Genomic DNA, 19,576 nt, shown 5'->3' with positions numbered 1-19,576 from the left:
GTTTTTGGTAAATTTTGTGAAAGTTTAATTTCGCTATATTAATTTCAGGGGTAAAAAGCAAAGTCAATGTTAATTAGCATACATTGATCTATAGACTTAATATTATAAATCACCTAAAATCCCGGGCAACGCCGGGTATAAAAAGCTAGTTATTTAATATTTTCAACAAAACCCAACTTGCTCCAACAAAAAGTTGGCCAAGCGTTTAAAGGTCTGCCGCCAAATTGTTTCCAATGTTATTAAACAGTACCGGGAGAACTTGTCCGTTGATAGAAAACCTGGTTCAGGTAGAAGGAAAGGTCCACATGATGTTTCTAAAGCCAAAAGAAAATAAAGAGCATTTTCAAAGAGAAGGAATGGTCCACATGATGTTTCTAAAGCCAAAAAAATAGAAAGCATTTTCAAAAGAGCTCCCAACACATCTGGTAGGAAAGCAGTCCGGTTAGCTCAGTGCTTGGACTATTTGGTACGAAAAGTTAAAGCAAATGCAGGTTTAAAAACATACAAGGCTCAAAAAGTTCCTGACAAGAACACTGCTAAAAATTTAGAAGCCAAAAACAGAGCACGGAAATTGAAGTCAAGTTTTATAAAAAAAAATATTCTTGGATGACGAAACGTATGTTCTGGCAGATTTTTCGCAACTTCCTGGTCAACAATTTTATGTTGCTGGAGCTCGAGGATATGTTGAAGAAAAGTTTAGGACCCAAAAGCAGGCAAAATTTCCCAAAAAGTTCTTGGTATGGCAAGCAATATGCAGTTGCGGCAAAAGAAGGCAATCATTTGTTACAACTCTATAAATACCGAAATTTACATAAAGTAATGTTTACAAAAAAGGCTGCTTCCATTCATAAGACTTCATAATAGGTCCACTTATTTATGGCCTGACTTCGCATCCTGTCACTATGGTAAACAAACCTTGAGTGGTACAAGAACAATAATGTGGACTACCTGTTCGAGCAAACTGACAGAAAGCACTATAAAAACGTTGATAGAATGGTTTCCGAAAAAAAATATTTTTTTTTTAAATTGTAATAAGTGACAGAAAGCACTATAAAAACGTTGATAGAATGGTTTCCGAAAAAGGTTCAAAATTTCATTACTAGTGATTAAAACTATAAAAAAATATTTTTTTTTGAAATTGTAATAATAATTTCAATCAAATAAAAACAAGTGAGAGTGTTATATTCGGCTGTGCCGAATTTCATATACCCACCATCAAACCGTATGCCATAAAAGCTATGCTCCCCTAACATCATGATCACTCATCAAATTAACTGACCGTTTTTCACAAAATTTTTTTGGCCGATTTTGGTTCATATAAACATGCTTACATCAAATATCATTGCTGTACTCGCATTTTTATGTCAGCAATTAGCGTTAAAATAATTTTCTGGAGGCAGGCTTATATCGGCGGGTAGAGTAAGTTACAGACACTTTCCCCATGAAATTCGGTAGGAAGATTTAAGTTCCTATAAAAGTTTCTTATATCAAATTTCATAACTGAAAGCCAGAAGTGATCGTTAAAGTAATTTTCTAAAGGGGAGATTTTGGCTCGTAAAAGACATACTTATGTCAAATTTCATCGTTGTACTCGTATTATAAGAAAGTAATGAGCGTTAAAGTCATTTTCTGAAGGGGTCCTTATATGACGTATCGAAGATAAAAAAAATTCCTATCCAAAACTCATGTCCAACCGGAATCTATGATCGATGACACGGGCAGGAGGCTTGAGGATATGGAGGAGTCAATGAAACTCCTAATGGACTCTCATTTTCCACCCGGTATATCGAATAACAGATGAACCGATATTGGAGGAAGGGGAGACTAACACGGAAATTGTAATTACATCTGATATGGTTAAAGGGACAATCAAGAGCTTCGCTCCCTATAAAGCTGCAGGGCCGGATGGCATTTTCCCGGCACTCTTACAGATGGAGGCGGGACTGGTTTCAGTACATCTGTCTCAGATATTCACTACATGCTTGAAATTCACATATACCCCCATTAAATGGCAGGATGCAAGGGTAATATTTATACCTAAACCAGGGAAACCAAGCTATTCGACACCTAAGTCTTATCGACCGATAAGTCTTACGTCCTTCCTACTCAAAACCTTGAAACGGATAGTTGATAGTATGGTGAAAAGGAGTATACCCGACAAAGACCTAAAATTTAAGCAGCATGCTTATGTAAAGGGACGATCGGTGAAAACCGCTTTAAACGAAGTTGTCCACTACATAGGTGCATCCTTTGATAGCAAACTGTGTACACTGGCGGTATACATTGACATCGAAGGCGCCTTCAATAACGTGCACACTGATACTCTTATCCAATCCCTAGACCAGTTGTATGTTGACCGGGTGCTCCGTAACTGGATCAACCACATGCTAAGGAACAGATGGATAAGCTGCGAGATGTACGATATAACTATCAGGAAAAAGGAATTTTGTCACCTTTACTCTGGGTTACCACGATTAATAGCCTCCTAAGGACCCTAACTGAGAAAGGACTTAGACCTGTCTGCTATGCAGACGATGTCATAACACTTTTAAAGGGAAAAGATCCAAATTACTTGTGTAGAAGAGCTGAGGAGGCTCTGAATACGGCCTTAAGCTGGGCTCAACCGAGAGGCCTCAATGTTAACCCGGCAAAAACGGAAATCTGTCTTTTCACAAGAAAGACAAAAATTTCTACGTACACTGAACCTTGCTTCCTGGGCAAGAAGGTACAAGTGACAGACAAAGTTAAGTACTTAGATGTAATCCTCGACCGGAAATTAAAATGGAGGATAGGAGAGGATAGGATCAACAAGGCACATCGGTGCTGGGCGATAAGTAGGAAACTATAGGCATGAAATGGGGTCTTAGTCCTACTATGACAAATTGGCTTTATAAAAGTGTAATTAGACCAATTCTAGCTTATGCTTCAATAATCTGGTGGACTGCTTTAGACAAAAAGTGCAATATCAAACTACTACAGGGAGTTCAGCGTACATGTTGCTTGGGTATAAGTGGTGCCATGTGTACTACTTCAACCAAGGCTCTGGAAACGTTGCTAGATATTCCACATATTTAAGATATGAGGCGGCGCTTACAGCCGAACGGCTCTTTACTTTAGGCGAACTGGCCAAAAGCGGTTATAGGACACGTCATCAATGTATACTGGACACATTGGAAGGTTATACACAATCATCGGACGTGCCTGATCGTATACCAGACACAGAATATGTCGGAAACTTTGAAACGCTGATCCGAGATAGAATGTCTTGGTCAAGCGGAACATTAGAGCAAATACCATTAGGAATCCGTTGTTACACGGATGGCTCTAAATTGGGGGACAAAGCGGGGCTGGGTTTCTATATTGAAGACCCAGAAACAGAAATATTCCACCGTTTACCAAATCATAACACAAGCTTCAGGCAGAAGTACGAGCAATAACGGAATGCGTAAATTGGATAAATATGGCGGCCACAGCGCTTAATATATTTACCGACAGCCAGAAGGCAATAAGGGCGATATCAAGCGATAAAACTAAATCTAAGACCGTATTGGTTTGTAAGAAAGCTTTAACTGAATACTCTCCCAGAGGTAAGGTTCACATCATATGGGTACCAGCCCACTCGGGAGTAGTCGGTAACGAAAGGGCGAATGTAATAGCTTTAAAGGGAAGGGAGCTCGAGGCAGTTAACCTGACAAACGCAAAACCATTCGACGCAACAAAAGCTGAACTAAAAATATGGGTGAGAGAATCCCATAAGGCCTCTTGGAATAATGAAACAGTGGGTAGAACCACGAAGATCCTATGGGGTTACCCTGATGAGAGCAAGTCGAAAAATCTCCTCAAAATGAGCAAGTCCGAAGTTAGTATGATGGTACGTATTCTGAGTGGACACACAGGACTACGAGCACATCTATGCAAAATTGGACGTGCGGATTCAGACGAATGTGGAGCATGTGGAGAGGACAGTGAAACTCTGGAGCACTTTCTTTGCCACTGCCAGGCATTCGTCGAAGTTAGATCCAAGTATCTTGGAAGTGATGTTATTCCGGAAATAACATTCCTGACTAACACTGATTGGAAGATTCTTAGGAATTACCTTCAGGAAACTGAGTTTCTGAACACTGAAAAATAATTCCTTGTTTGGAAAATAAAGTTACTGTCGAGGATACGTCAACAGAACATGCCCTTCTCATCAATAAATATTACGGTAAAGAGAAATTTAATGAAGACAATAATACCGAAATGGAGCAAGATATAAATTTTGAATCATCCACGAATAAAAGTGAAGACGAAGTCATTGATACATCTAATCCTGTCCTTATTGAGGGCGTCACATCCGATGACATTGCAGTTCTGGAACGCTGTCAACAAGCGGCTTATCATAATGGTCCTGAAATGCATTATAATGTTGAGGATAACGCTACTACTGAAAATATGGTTATCCAGAAGAAACCTACAGATATGAAAACAGAATATGCTGATGGTGATGCTAATAATGATATGGAAATTGCCTGTGATGAAACTGAGCCTATCGATAAAGATGAAGATGATAATCCAGCCGATGAAAAAGAGGAGTTTTGGAATTGAATAAACCGAGCCTAGAGAAGAGAGCTAAAATATGGCCATGGGTTCCTGGCTACTACTGCTACAAATATAGAAAGAGGTAACCATATCGATGATTCTGTTGCGGTTTAACTAAAGTACTGCTCAAAAATATAGCGCACCTTGTGTTAGGTTTTTATTCTTTTTATATTATTACAATAAATTAAGTTAGAAAAACATGATTGATGACAAATTCAAGAACGAAGTCCAGTTTATGTAATAAGTATCAAAATTCGGTGTAAGTCGGCAAAATAACGGTTATATGGCTTTTTATACAAAACTAACCATAACAAGTAAGAGTGCTATATTCGGCTGTGCCGAATCTTATATACCCTTCACCATAGTGTATTTAAAAAATATAAATTTTATAAAATTTAAATTTATGTACCTATTTAATTTTCCCGATTATATCATTATTATAGCAATAGCAAAACAAAATGAACAACAACAACGCTAAACGAAATAAACACTCAAAAAACAAAATACACAAGGCAGTAAAACCAACAAACGAAACTGTACACCAACAAACAAAAACAATATACACAAGGCAATGAAACACACAGCCATCCAAACATACAAAACTGAATACACCAAGAAACAAAAACAATATACACATGCCAATGAAACACACAGCCATCCAAACATGTGAAACGAAATACTCGATGAATAAGCAGTGTTGTTGTTGTTGCTTATTAATCAAAGCATGAAAAAATTGTCTTTTTTAATGAAATTTTCAGAGGTTGTCTCGGATTTTTGCTTATATCTCCGTCATTTATGGACCGATTTTGCTGATTTTAAATAGCGATCTTCTCGAAAGCATGTCTAACAGAATTATTGAAGATTCGGATCTCGCCGATATCTGGGGTCCTCTAAAAACTGATTTCAACAGACAGACAGACAGACGGACATGGCTTAATCCACTCCGCTATCTATAAGGATCCAGAATATATATACTTTATAGGGTCGGAAAATTATATTATAGAAATTACAAACGGAATGACAAACTTATATATACCCTTCTCACGAAGGTGAAGGGTATAAAAAACTGTTTCATAATTATAGCGCACTCTTTGAAATACGTTGAAACAATATTGAAAAATGTTAATTAATTTTGAAAACTTGCAACTAATTATTATGAAAGGACAGTTGTCTATGCTTCTAAATGCAATTTTATTTGATGTGACAAATATTAAGCTGTTGTCTTTGGTTATTTTTGCTGAAATGTGTCTTGTAGTACTAGTAAATTACTTTATGTCAAAATATGCCCCTAATTGGTCAATAGTCCAATTTTTTTAAATGAGAATTATATCTAGTGACATTGGAGATAACTTTGACATGAAATTTTAAAATTTTTTTCCCAGGTAAACAACAGTCTGACCCTCTAACATGGGTCACTTTTTGGCAGATTTAAGATTGTGATGATACAAATTGTAATAATTTTATCAATAACACATCATTACTATGATCTGAATATTCTTAATTCTATGCAAGCTAAACCTCACATGTAATATAAAAAATTAAAAACTAATCCGCAAATATCTAATATCGTATTACATCGATTTGATAATAAATTTGTATATTAATTAAATAAAAATAATAGTTTTCGTTCGAATTGACCTCTATTTTCCATTTTTTGAAATTAAAATTTCCATTTACTGAAAATAAAATTTCCATTTATAAGAATTTTAAAAACATTTTTTGGTGGTGTTTCAGTTAGCACATGTGCATGTCTTAGCATCCTTTTTCTTGGCCTATTATCTTTTATTAAGAATATGAAAATACTAGAGTCACTAAATTTTAACCTTTTGGAGAAAATATGATCACATTTTTGGGCCTATTTAAACATAGGCCTAGTTGAAATATTAAAAACGATCAATGCTATCGCGCGAAATTCAGAAATTTTAGATCTATCAAGGAAATATTCTCATATAACATTGACCAAATTGTTATCAAATGTTTATAAATTATATTATGATTGATTAATTAACGATTCATGTCTTCAGAATTTAAAATCGCTGCATAAATTGATTGTAAAATGCTAAAAAATTAATTTGTTAAAAAACCCAGAATGTTCGCTACACTTAGGCAACTAAATACCAACTGGGACTAAATGGGTCTGAAAATATAGGGGCCGAAGTATTTTATCATCCCGAGATCCAATATTGATAAACATATCATTTAAGAATATTTTATTGCTAATTTGATTATAAGTGCGCTATAATTTTAAATCAATAATTAAGGACTTGTTTCGTAAAATATTTTCTAGCGCAGTTATTTTGCTATTTTAAAATAAATTTCAATATTGTTTTAATAAAGTGGACTATATGCTTTAATTTACCGCCAAAAAAAATTTATTACCTAATGCTTTTTTAATGGTATAAAAAGAAAAAATAATAAACAAAAAATCCGCTATATTTTTGAGCAGTTCATAAATTAAGATATACATATTTAGAAGAAAAAAATAAATATACATACATATTTATATTTTATATTTCCCCTGGAAGAATGTTCAAACATATTTGAACATGATTTAAATAATTATCTTTATGCGCAGGTTAAGTCATAAAAAACTATTCGATTAGTTGTTTCATTAGGAAAATATGTTTGTTATAAAAACAAAAATACCAACATCTGTATTAATGATGTTTGTATTTGCCCTTTTCCTAAGTATTTAGTTTCAGATTTCAGTTTAAGAATGTATGTAGTGGTAAAATATATAAGAAACCCTTATCAGTTCACACTTACGTTCTTATCATATTTTTTTTTTTATTTTTTTTTTTTAAAGAGGTGAAATCATCCCAATCCCGGCGGGACGACCGCGAAGTATTTCTTCGCCGGGATGGGTAGGTCATTTGACCTCCACTATTGTTTTCAGTTTCTACTGAGTTCTAGAAGAACAAGTTTTATATACTTTGCTATATATCCCCAGTACGTAGGCGAACTCATCATGAGCTGGATAATATTATCTACTCTTATTTCAGTTCCTAGCTCTGTTTGAAGATTCTCTCTTTTTGAGTTGAACCTGGGACAGAAGAAGAAGACGTGTTCTGCATCTTCTAGGTCATGGCAAATTGGACATAAAGGTGATTCGGTCTGTCCAAATCGATGTAAGTAGTGCCTATAGGCACCGTGTCCGCTAAGGAATTGGGTTGTGTAGTACTCCACATGCCCGTGTTTTCTCTCCAACCAGTTATTAAGATTAGGTATTAGAGTGTAGGTCCATCGGCCTTTTGTGGTAGCTGACCACCTTCTTTGCCAACTTTCTAGAGTTTTCGATCGAGCTTCTGTCTTTGTGATGTTGTCCTTATGTATTGAACCAATCTCTGCCGCCAGGAGGCAGGTGCCACGCCCCTGCTTCTAGTCCGCCCACTTTTTATCCTAACTAATCACATTGAGACTTATGTGGCTCCGACCAAATTTGAGGGATCTAATTGTTACATTTTCCGAGATATACTGATTTAATATTTTCTTAATATATAAGGTGCCACGCCCCCTATAGTCATTCCGCCCATTTTGTCAAAAAAATATTCTTATGGATGTCAAAGTTGTCCGTGCAAAATTTGAGAACTCCAATTGTACCAGTTTGTAAGATATATGACTTTTAATAGCTATTAAATAAGTAGGCGTGGCAACTCGCCTACTTGAAATTTTAAAATAAAAAGTAGCCTATAGTTCCTTCCAGATATACAAGAAGGTACTGTTAAAATTTCAAGAAAATCGGTCCAGCCGCTTAGCCGTCTATAGACTTCAAACAAACAAACCCACAAACAAATAAACACACATTCATTTTTATACCCTCCACCACCATCAGTGGTGATAGAGGGTATATATAACTTTGTCATTCCGTGTGTAACACCAAGAAATATTCATCTGAGACCCAACAAAGTATATATATTCTGGGTCCTTATCAAATACTGAGTCGATTTAGCTATGTCCGTCTGTCTGTCCGTCTGTCTGCCTAAAACACGCTCACGTTAAAACTATGCAAAGGAAGTACACCAAATTCACCGAAAATATTCATTGTTGTCCTAAGCAGTTTGGTATTGAAAATGAGCAAAATCGGTTCATACCGGGAAAAGTTATGAATCAAAATTTAAAACAACCTCGAAAAAAATAAGCATTTTTTACACATTCGGATGCAATTTTCTCGAAAACTATGCAAGATAAATTCATGAAAATCACTATGAATAAGTTTCTACACGAGAACTTGATCCCTGCTGAAAATTGCTAGAATCGGTCCACAATTTCATATACCTCCCATACAAAAGTACATATTCCCGGAAAATGGGTTTTTTGTTAATAACTTCCGTCACAATGCCGATATCTTCACAAAATTTTACAAATTAAAATCTTATATCAATAGAATTCATTCAGAGAAAAAATTTTCTGAATCGGTCCATAATTGGTCATAGCTCCCATACAAGGTCCCCTCCCGAAAATCACTTAAACGCGCATAATTCATTACTTAATTAAGATATCCATATACAATTTGGTACAAGTATTGCTTATCTGTACAGAAATAATTGGTCATAGCTCCCATACAAGCTCCCCTCCCGAAACTCACTTAAACGCACATAACTCATTACAAAATAAAGATATCCATATAAAATTTGGTAAAAGCATTGCCCGCATGCACCAAAATATTACTGTGAAATTTTTTTCCGATAGGTCCATAATTGGTCATAGCTCCCATACAAGGTCCCCTCCCGAAAATCACTTAAAACCACATAACTCATTACTGAAGTAGGATATCCATATAAAATTTGGTACAAGTACTGCTTATGTGACTGAGAAATATTACTGAAAAATTTTTTTCCGATCGGACCATAACTGGTCATGGCTCCCATACAAGATCCCCTCCCAAAAATCACTTAAAACCACATAACTCATTAGTAAATGAAGATATCCATATAAAATGTGGCACAAGTATTGCTCTTATATACACAAATATTATTATGAAAATTTTTTAGATCGGTCTATAATTGGTCAAAGCTCCCATACAAAGTCCCATCCCGAAAATCACTTCAACGCACATAATTCATTACTAAATTAAGATATCTATATAGAATTTGGTACAAGTATTGCTCCCACATACAGAAATATTACTACGAAATTTTTTTTTCGATCGGTCCATAATTGGTCATAGCTCCCATACAAGGTCCCCTCCCGAAAATCACTTAAACGCGCATAACTCATTACTGAATTAAGATATCCATATAAAATTTGGTACAAGTATTGCTTATCTGTACAGAAATATTACTGTGAAATTATTTTCCTATCAGTCCATAAATGATCATAGCTCCGATACAAGGTCCCTTTCAGAAAAACACTTAAAGGCACGTAGCTCATTAACTTATAACCCATAAAATATTTGGCATAATAATTATTTTCGTACACTTAAATGTTATTTCAAAATTTTTTCATGATTGGTCCATTCTTGGTCATAGCTCTCATACAAGGTTCCCTCCCGAAAATCACTTAAACGCACATAACTCATTACCAAATATTGATATCCATACATTTAGCAAAAATATACATAAATTAACCTATAAAATTGTTGTACTCTCTCATACTAGGTCCCCTCCAGAAAATCACTTAAATGCACAATATTCATTACCAAATAATAATATAGATACAGAATTTTGAAATTTTGTCTTTATATACATAATTGGTCATAGCTCCCAAACAAGGTCCTTTTACGATCGGTTCATAACATGGGTGCGGTCGGTCCCATAAAAGTTTCCCTTCAGAAAATGAAATAAACACTCATAACTTATTACAAAATTACGATATAGATACAAAATTTGACTGAAATATAGCTTTTATGTACAGAAATTTTGCTTAAAGAATTTTTTACTATCGGTCTATAATTGGTCATATCTCCAATACTAGGTCCTGCCCTTAAAAGCGCTTTAACCGTATTTAACTAGTTGCATTATCAATTTGTGTAGAACAAAATTATATATATGTATTTTGAAAGTCCTTAAATCTTTCACACACATGCAAATTACTAAATATCGCTAAAGCATATCTAAGGCCATATAAAAATATGAAAGAAAATGGCGTTAGTAATGTTCAATAAATCTTGGAATTGTAATAGATTTAAGCTGTTTAAATCTTGGGATTTTTCTATTTAAGACATGAGAAAACTTATATCTACAAATATTTGATCAATTAGAAAAGTATTAATATAAAAGTAGCTGGTGGAGGGTATTTAAGATTCGGCTCAGCCGAATATAGCACTCTAACTTGTTATATATATAGATTCAGTGTTCAAAAAGAATCCAACGAGTGGCTTACAACCACTCGCGGTCTTTTAACATTCAGAATGTCTTACAAACATTCGACGAGTGTATTACAAACCACCCACTAGTAAAGGATTGTTTTACTTACAAATAAAATAATTCTTACATACGGTAATCCCCACAAGGGGGGAAGATATATAAGAATTAGATGTTCCACAAATACCAGAGTCTACTAAAAATTTAAATTCGAATTTTGCGATTTTAAATTTCAAAGGATCTTTTATTTCAATCCTGCGAACTGTATTATGTTTAATTGGTTCAGAATAATCTGGTTCAGCAGTTATTGAAAGAAATTCTATTAATAGTTTTAAATATTTGTCTTTAATTGGTAAAATTTTAAGCGAGTGTATTTCTGAAATTCCTAGTAAAGTAATAGTAGAAATATTTGTGTTTGAATTTTTAATTAGTTTATTTTTAATATCTATGATAATACCAAAAATCGGCTTCTAAAATAAGAATGGGAAATATCAGAACCGTTATAGAACCGTTAGCTGCAGACAGTATTATATCTGAATTGTTTTTATTTTCTGATCCAAATACCGTGCAATTATAAGTTGGGATTATTTGATGTTGATATTTTGATAATCTTTTGAAAATTGAATTCATATGCTTTTTATTTTCATTTACATATTTTTGCGCATAGGTTCGTTATCTATATTTTATATAAATGTTTGCAGGATCGCCAGTGAAGTTATATTATTTTATAAAAAATGTATTTTTAATATAACTTCTTTGTATAAATTTTAAATGTTTTATGAAAAATAATAAAGACAGGTTTGAAAACAAAAAAATACAAAACTTGATTTGAACACTACATGGCCCTTAAAGTTTTTCAATCTGAATGTTTTTGTAAATGTTCTTATTATAAATATATAATAAAAATTCTTAAATTTTAACCTTTTTAAGGCTAAATAAGAAACCGGAAAAAGGCTGGAAAAGGCCAAAAACGTAAATATAAATTACGATAAATTACCGATTAAATATTTATATGGTTTTTTGTCTTATTTTCATAGTCCATATTTTTTTCTTTGAAAATAAATTATACCAAAAATTTAAACCTATAATTTATTTATTGGTTTAAAATTAATATAAAGATTTAAAAATTACACTGGCTTACAACGATTTTGCTCATGATGAGTACATATATGGATTTCATTATTTATGCCGTTAAAGTCATGAAAAAATATAAGAAAAAATTTGAGACGGCAAATTTTTTCAATATTTATTAATAAGAAATTGGTAAAATAGGTTTAAAGCTACGTTCACACCTATCAAATATTTGACGTTTTTTAACAAATATTTGTTGACTGTAATGTGAACACAAAATATTTTTGAAGGGCAAAGAAAATATCAGTTGTTTTTCGCGAAACATTTTTATTTGTCAACCTACAAATATTTTACCAATGTGAACAGAATGTGAACACCAAACATGAAACATTTTTATTTAATGTTAAAAAACTATTTAATTGAACTTACAATCGTTTTAACGATTTCATAGAAATGTCTGCATAAAAACAAAAAATTAAATACATTTTTATTTCATAATGTGCTTAAAATTAGTATTTCTGTTTTGATGTTTTGTTTGAAGAAACAAAGCCAAACACAATTCAATACAAATAGTGCAAATTTGTTTGCCCAGTGTTCACATTACAACAAATAATTTCTTAAAACAATTGACGGTTAAAGGTTCAGTTAGTTTGAAAGTTCCGTAACGTTTCCGTTCTATGACGTTCCGTTGACTGTTTATGTGTAGTTAGTCTCTATGTAAGAACGTAGCAGCTGTTTTTAAGAATAACAAAAAAAAAAAAAACAACTCTGATTTGTTGTGTCAAAAATCAGAGTGGATTTTCTTTCTTTGTGTTTAAAGCTAGATTAATATAAATAAACTATTATTATTACATATATAATTATTACACAATTAAAATAATTATAAAAAGTAAAAATATTATCGAAACACAATTTTTTTATTATTTTTTCTTTTTTTTCTTATGGCTTTTATGTTGAAAGTAATTCAACTTTTATGTTTTCTTTGACATGAGAGTTTTTTCTCTCTCACTTTTTCATTTTCGCGTTTTTGATATTTTTTTTAATAAATATTTACTAATTTAAGAAGTACATTAATTTTAATGTTTAATTTTTAAGTATTTCCATTAATCGTAATAATTAACATTTTCGGATGTACACTATTTTAAAAACATCACTGGTTTTTTCATGTTTACAATTTATTGTATTTTATGTCAGCTGTTTATAGCTGTCACTTGACATGCGGATTGAATTCTATTTTCTACAGGTTCATCCGCAACTTCAACGTTACGGTCAAACTAACGACTTACAAAGATTTTCGTAAACCAAAAACGAATCAGCTGATTCATCACGCAACGGAACCTAGAGACTAACTGAGCCTTAAAACAGTAAAAAGGCATAGAGGAACATAACAAGAGAAACAGTTAATGCGAAACCAAACCAAAAGCCAAAAATATATGTGTTTATATATACTAAAAAGATAAATTACTGAATAATAACTTATATTTGTTCTAAAATTTCATTTAAATTGTTTTTCATCAAAATTTTACCACAAAAAAATACAAATTACGTTTCAATACCTTGTGCAAGTGGAAATGAGACAGATAGTGGACCTGCGCTGTCCTGTTGTAGCTATTTAGTATAGTCAATGTAGCGTAAAACCTTGGTTGTTCCGCTATAAGCCGGGAAATATCCAAATTATAAATAAGTTTCATTAAATTATAGATAAAATTGAAAATTATAGAGATTTGTTTATTATTAATATATTTTTATATTCATTAATATAATAAATAATTGTTTAAATAAATTGAGTAATAAATTAATTAAATAATTTCTCAATTAATTACTAGATTGTATCTTACAGACTAGACTATAAACAATATTAAAAACTAGACTATAGACAAGACTATAGACTAGGCTATAGACTAAACTAATGACTATACTATAGGCAAGACTATAGACTAGAATATAGACTATAATCTAGACTATAGACTAGACTAAAGACTATACTATAGACAAGACTATAGAATAGAATATAGAATAGACTATAGACAAGTTTATAGACTAGACTAAAGTCTAGATTATAGACTAGAATTTAGACAAGCCTATAAACTAGACTAGAATATAGATTAGAGTATAGGCTAAGTATAGTCAAGATTATAGTCTAGATTATAGAGTAGACTATAGACTAGACTATAGACTAGACTAGACTATAGACTAGACTGTAGACTAGACTATAGACTAGACTCCAATTTTACTGACAACGTTGTAAGATCTGACAACCGTGTATCAGTGCTTTAAGGCATATTAATTTGAGCATCTGCGTGATTTTCCGAAGATGCTCTTTTATGAAAGAAAAAATTTAATATTTAGAGTTTTAGTTATTTTTTATATAAACAATTTTATTGGTGTTACTTACAAAAATGTCGTTGCACAGGAAATAAATAAATAAATAAATATTCAAAATTCCGTTAAAAAAATTTTAATAAATCTTGATGAACAGATATCGGAAAGGATATTAATTAAAATGATATACTCGGATATATGATATATGAATGATATATAAGTTTGCAATTCTGGAATAAAATGTCAAGAATTTTCTTGGAAATTTATCTTTTTTATTTTTTAAATAAACGTGGGTTAAGAAAGTCCCAAATTTTATATATTATTATTTATACCCTACACCACTTTAGTGGGAGGGTATATTGGGTTTGTATAAAGTATACCAATCGGCTTAGAATAATTTTCTGAGTCGATTTAGCTATGTCCGTCCGTCAATGTAAATCTTGTAATCAAACTACAAGTCGCAATTTTGAAGATAATGAAATTTGGTACATGATCTTCTATTGTCCCAGGGACGAAGAGTATATAAAATGGTTATAATCGGTCTATTATTTCACCTAGCCCCCATACAACTGAACCCCTGAATAGGGCTTGTAAACATTGTAATCAAATTTGTATCATACACACACAAATATTCCAAAAAATTACAAAATAATGAATGAAAAAAATAACATGGCGATGAACTGTCAAAACGAATTACGAATGTGTAAAATTCGTAAAAACGGGTTAATTGATTAATAATTTCTTACTTGTTTTGTTTTTTGAGTTGATTGTTACACTGAAAATAATCAATGCTTAACATTACGAAAAAAATTTCGTAACTACTTTTTTCGTAATATATACGAAAATTTCGTGTATAATACGAAATATTGTTTAATCAACCCCTTTTCTAATTTTACGAAAGTACGAAAACCTGTCGTGATATCTTTTTTCGTCGATATTAAGAAACTTTGTTTTCTTTTATAAAAATAATTTCATTAAGACATGTAATATTTAAAAAAAGTAACGATTTTTTTTCGTAACAAAATTATTTAGTAATATACAAGAATTATTTTTGATTTCACAAAAAAAAATTATTTTGTTACGAATTTTTTTTATTTTCGTAATTTTAAGCGAGTTAAATTAAACGTTATTTTAAATTTACAGGAAATTAGCTGCCTAATTTCCTGTAAAATTTTTTATGTTTTTTTTTTTAAACATAAAAAATTTGTTTTTTTAATTCGCAATCTTTTTTTAAATCTACAATGATTATTTTAAAAGAACTAACATATTTATGTTTTTAAAAAAATCGTGAAATGAACAAATTTTTTTTCTAAAATTATATAAAATTATTTTGCATTTTACTAAAATATATACAAAAACTTGATATGATAAAAAAATTCTAATGCCAGATTAAAATTTTAAGTAGCAATCCTTGCTTTCGACTTTTAAAATTTTTTGTTGGCCTGTGTTATTAAAAAATCAGTATAAATTAAACTTTTTATGTAGCATTTTGTGTATGTTCCTCGAGAATTCTAACTAAAACCTGAGGAAACATAGTGTATAAGAAAAATTCGATAAAATCACTCTTAAATATTAGTTAAAAAATAAAACAAATCAGAATAGAACCACAAATAGAACTACTTATTTCTCCTGATTGTTAAATATTAGTGTGCTCTGACGGATTAGATACACAGTTACTTTAAGTGAAAACACATTAAATTCTCCAGTAGCTCGGGAGTTAAAATATTTGTCATAAAATTGGATTGATATTTTTCTTGTAACTCGACAAAAAATCACAGCTTAAAAAGTTAAAAGTCATGGGTCCAAAAAGTTAATGTTCAGTTGTCACTTGAAATAATATTATTTTTTAGACCATTAACTTTAAAAATCAACCTGAAAATTTGTTATTTAAAAAGTGGATGTCTATTTTACCCACATTTTGAAAAGTTATTAATAAATACTATAATATTTCTTTAGAATCTCTATTTTCTAACTAAATTCCTTAATTTAAAGTTTAAATTTTAAACTTTTTAATAGTAAATCCCAATTTGATTACAATAAAATTAAATACGATTGACCTGTTATGTAACAAAAATCGGGATTTGTTATTAAAAAGCGGGATTGAAATCTATGTCGGGATCAACCTTTAAAAAGCGGAATAATCCCGCTTTTGGTGGGATATATGGTCACGTTACTTATACCCAAAAATTATTTTTTTAAAAAACTTTACAAATATTGATATTTGTATATTTATTTTATTTGTATTTCTCAAAATTTCGATGTACCCCAGCAAAAAAAGAACTTCCAAAGAAGTAGAATTTACTCCATGGAAGTACTAAAAAAGAGCTGATGAAGGGTTGATTTTAACACAATCTTGTCATAGGAGGGATGTCCTTTTTATTTGATTCCAAATTCATTACTTCGGAAGTCATTCTCAAGAAATAATTTGTATGCTCCCTTTTTGGAAGTTATTCAGAAATGAAATGAAACATATACCCCTCCTCTGACAAATCATCACTTCTTCAGGTCTTTTTTAGTACTTTCATGGAGTAAATTCTACTTCTTTTTCGCTTCTTTGGAATTTTTTTTTTTGTTGGGATACATCGAAATTTTGAGATAATGTGGTTTTTGTTAAGCATCCTTCTTCAGTAGTGGTGGAAAAATATTTGAAAATGAGAATTGATTTTTGGGTGCTTTCACCAGTTTTGCGAACCTAACTATAAACTCAGAAAAAAATTCAATAATTTAAAATTTAGGTCTTCATTAAATATTTTTTTAGACGGCCAAAATAAAGAATCCATATATATCATGAGCAAAATCGTTGAAAACTAGTGTAATTTGGAATAACTACATATATCGAAATAATGTAAAATTTATAATACTGAAACAGCATTATTAAAATGTGTAGTTAAAATTTCTAAGAAAATATTGTTCAAAAAATTGTGAAAAAATACTTAGTTAATGTATTGTAATTTGTAAAAATACTTATACTGTTATGATTGTCCACAAATCAAAAAGTATTGGTCAAATTTTTCAAATTTTTGCCAAAAAATTGGCTCGATATAAAATGAAGTACAACAATTCCAAATAACGAAACATACATACATACATACATACATACATACATACATACATACATACATACATACATACATACATACATACATACATACATACATACATACATACATACATACATACATACATACATACATACATACATACATACATACATACATACATACATACATACATACATACATACATACATACATACATACATACATACATACATACATACATACATACATACATGTAATAACATAATCACCCTAAAAAAGTAAATACCGTTTTCGCTATCATATCCTTCTTTGGTTTATTGGGTTAGCACAACTTTTTTTTCCAAATTATACTGTTTCTTCTGTTTCTTCTTTTTCTGTTTTTATTCAGATTTTTACTATTTAATACAAAATGTAATATTTATTCTTATATTTACAGATAATAAATAATGTGAACATCGCATCTAACATTCGAATAAAAAAAAAATATCCAATTATAGGATTATTTCAAATGCATCAAATTGATAGGAAAAAAATATCAATTCCCAGAATATTTGGAGTGATTAATACTGGAAATGATTTTTTTGATATGAGTAATATTAATATTACAAATCCAATTCTAAATAAAAGAGTTTTACTTGAGTCGAATTTGAAATCTTTTACTGAAATACGAGACACCAAAGTTAACTCAAAAAATGTTCCAAGCATGTTTCACGATGGAAATAAACTGGGTCGGATAGTACTGATGGGTGATTCCAATTGTATAGATTCCACATTTACAGACAAATATTGCCTTTGGTTACTTAAAGCATTTTTGGAATACACAATGAATTCGTACACATCATCATTACTAAAACAATTAAATAGCATATCCCAGTACTCAAACATTAAAACTCACCAGACGTTTCCGAGAAGAGTCAAAAATTCAAGATTATACAAATTTTCGAAAGTTGTGAAACCCACCAATAATTTAAAAAAAAATCATATACAATCTTGTGAAGAACTTGTCTATAATAAGCATTATTACCTTAATTTTTCTGAAACAGTACTAACGTAAAACAAGTAGGAAAGTATAGTATGCCCGACCATATGATACCCTACACCATTGAGTATGTTAAATTTTGATTATTTTTAATAATAAAGTATTTAAGTTGTTTACCTTAATTCCGAAATATTTTAATAATTTGTTGAAAAAAGTGATTTTCTAAAAGATGGGTTATGTGGGGGTAAGGGTAAATATGGGGCTATCCTTATAAATTTTGGTACATGGCTTTACGTTTACATTAGAGTTATGTACGGTTGATTCATTGTGATACTAGTGTTTATAAGTGAATTATTGACCTTCAAGCCATTTTCTGAAGGGGACTTTGTATGGGGGCTAGGGTCAAATAAAGTCCGATATGATAGTTAGGGCGGACTAGCAGCAGGGGGCGTGGCACCTCCCATATTAATTAAATACACAAATTCGTTTATCTTGGAAACTATTAGAGTTAAAATACAACAAAATATTTTATCTAAGAAACTAATAGAACTAGATTTCTAAAATTTTGGAAAAAGGACTTTCATATTCATCTGAACGTTTTGGGGGAAAAAGCGGACTTTCATCAGGGGGTGGCTTGGTACCCACATATGAATTTTATAGAAAAATTTTTATATCTGAGATACTGTAGAAGCTACAAATTTTACATGAAGAACTTTGACATTCATGTGATCATTTAGAGAAAAATGGGCGGACTTTTAATGGGGGGATAGGCCCCTCCCATATGAGTTAAATACAATACAATATTATTTACATTTTCCATAGCTTACATTAAAATCCTTATTAGCGTTCGGAAAAGTTGGCGAACTTGCAATAATTTGAGTGGCATCTACCATGTGTAAGTAGTTTTTTTTTGCTTTTAGGGTAGCAAAGCACATTGGGTATAGCTAGTTAATTTATATATTTCTTTCTAAAAATGTAAAACTTACCAAATTTTCGTTGTTTTTGGTTTGTTTACATATTCATTAATCAACCGTATGTTGTGAACATATGTTTGATATTTTTACTGGGGAAAAAATATCCAGTGAAATTAAACAATTTTCTATCAACGAACTGTCCCATATATTTATCGCTCTCTTACTCTCTCGTTGCAAGTTTTCAAAAGTACGCGAACAGAATCCAGTACCAATTGTTAAAAATTATTACAAATTATCGAGTACTCGAACAGACCTATTTATACCCTTCACCTTCGTTAGAAGGGTATAGAGTATATAAGTTTGTCA

General features: G+C 31.3%; 1 protein-coding gene across 1 annotated transcript in view; it reads left to right on the top strand.

Moving 5' to 3' along the window:
* Positions 1-18,474, top strand: part of LOC119607816 (membrane-bound transcription factor site-1 protease-like) — a 132,826-nt gene extending 114,352 nt beyond the window's left edge. Inside the window, exon 4 of the mRNA XM_037961918.1 lies at positions 17,754-18,474. Coding sequence (XP_037817846.1) covers positions 17,754-18,371 — 618 coding nt within the window. The 3' untranslated portion in view covers positions 18,372-18,474. The remainder of the gene's footprint in view (positions 1-17,753) is intronic.
* The last annotated feature ends 1,102 nt before the right edge of the window (positions 18,475-19,576 follow it).

This window comes from Lucilia sericata, unplaced genomic scaffold (assembly GCF_015586225.1).
Source record: "Lucilia sericata isolate MDLA Ls3-8-SP2 unplaced genomic scaffold, ASM1558622v1 Contig000753F_arrow, whole genome shotgun sequence".
NCBI classification, from domain to species: domain Eukaryota; kingdom Metazoa; phylum Arthropoda; class Insecta; order Diptera; family Calliphoridae; genus Lucilia; species Lucilia sericata.
Note: the sequence above shows the minus strand (reverse complement) of the source record. Positions and strands in the feature narration are given on the sequence as shown.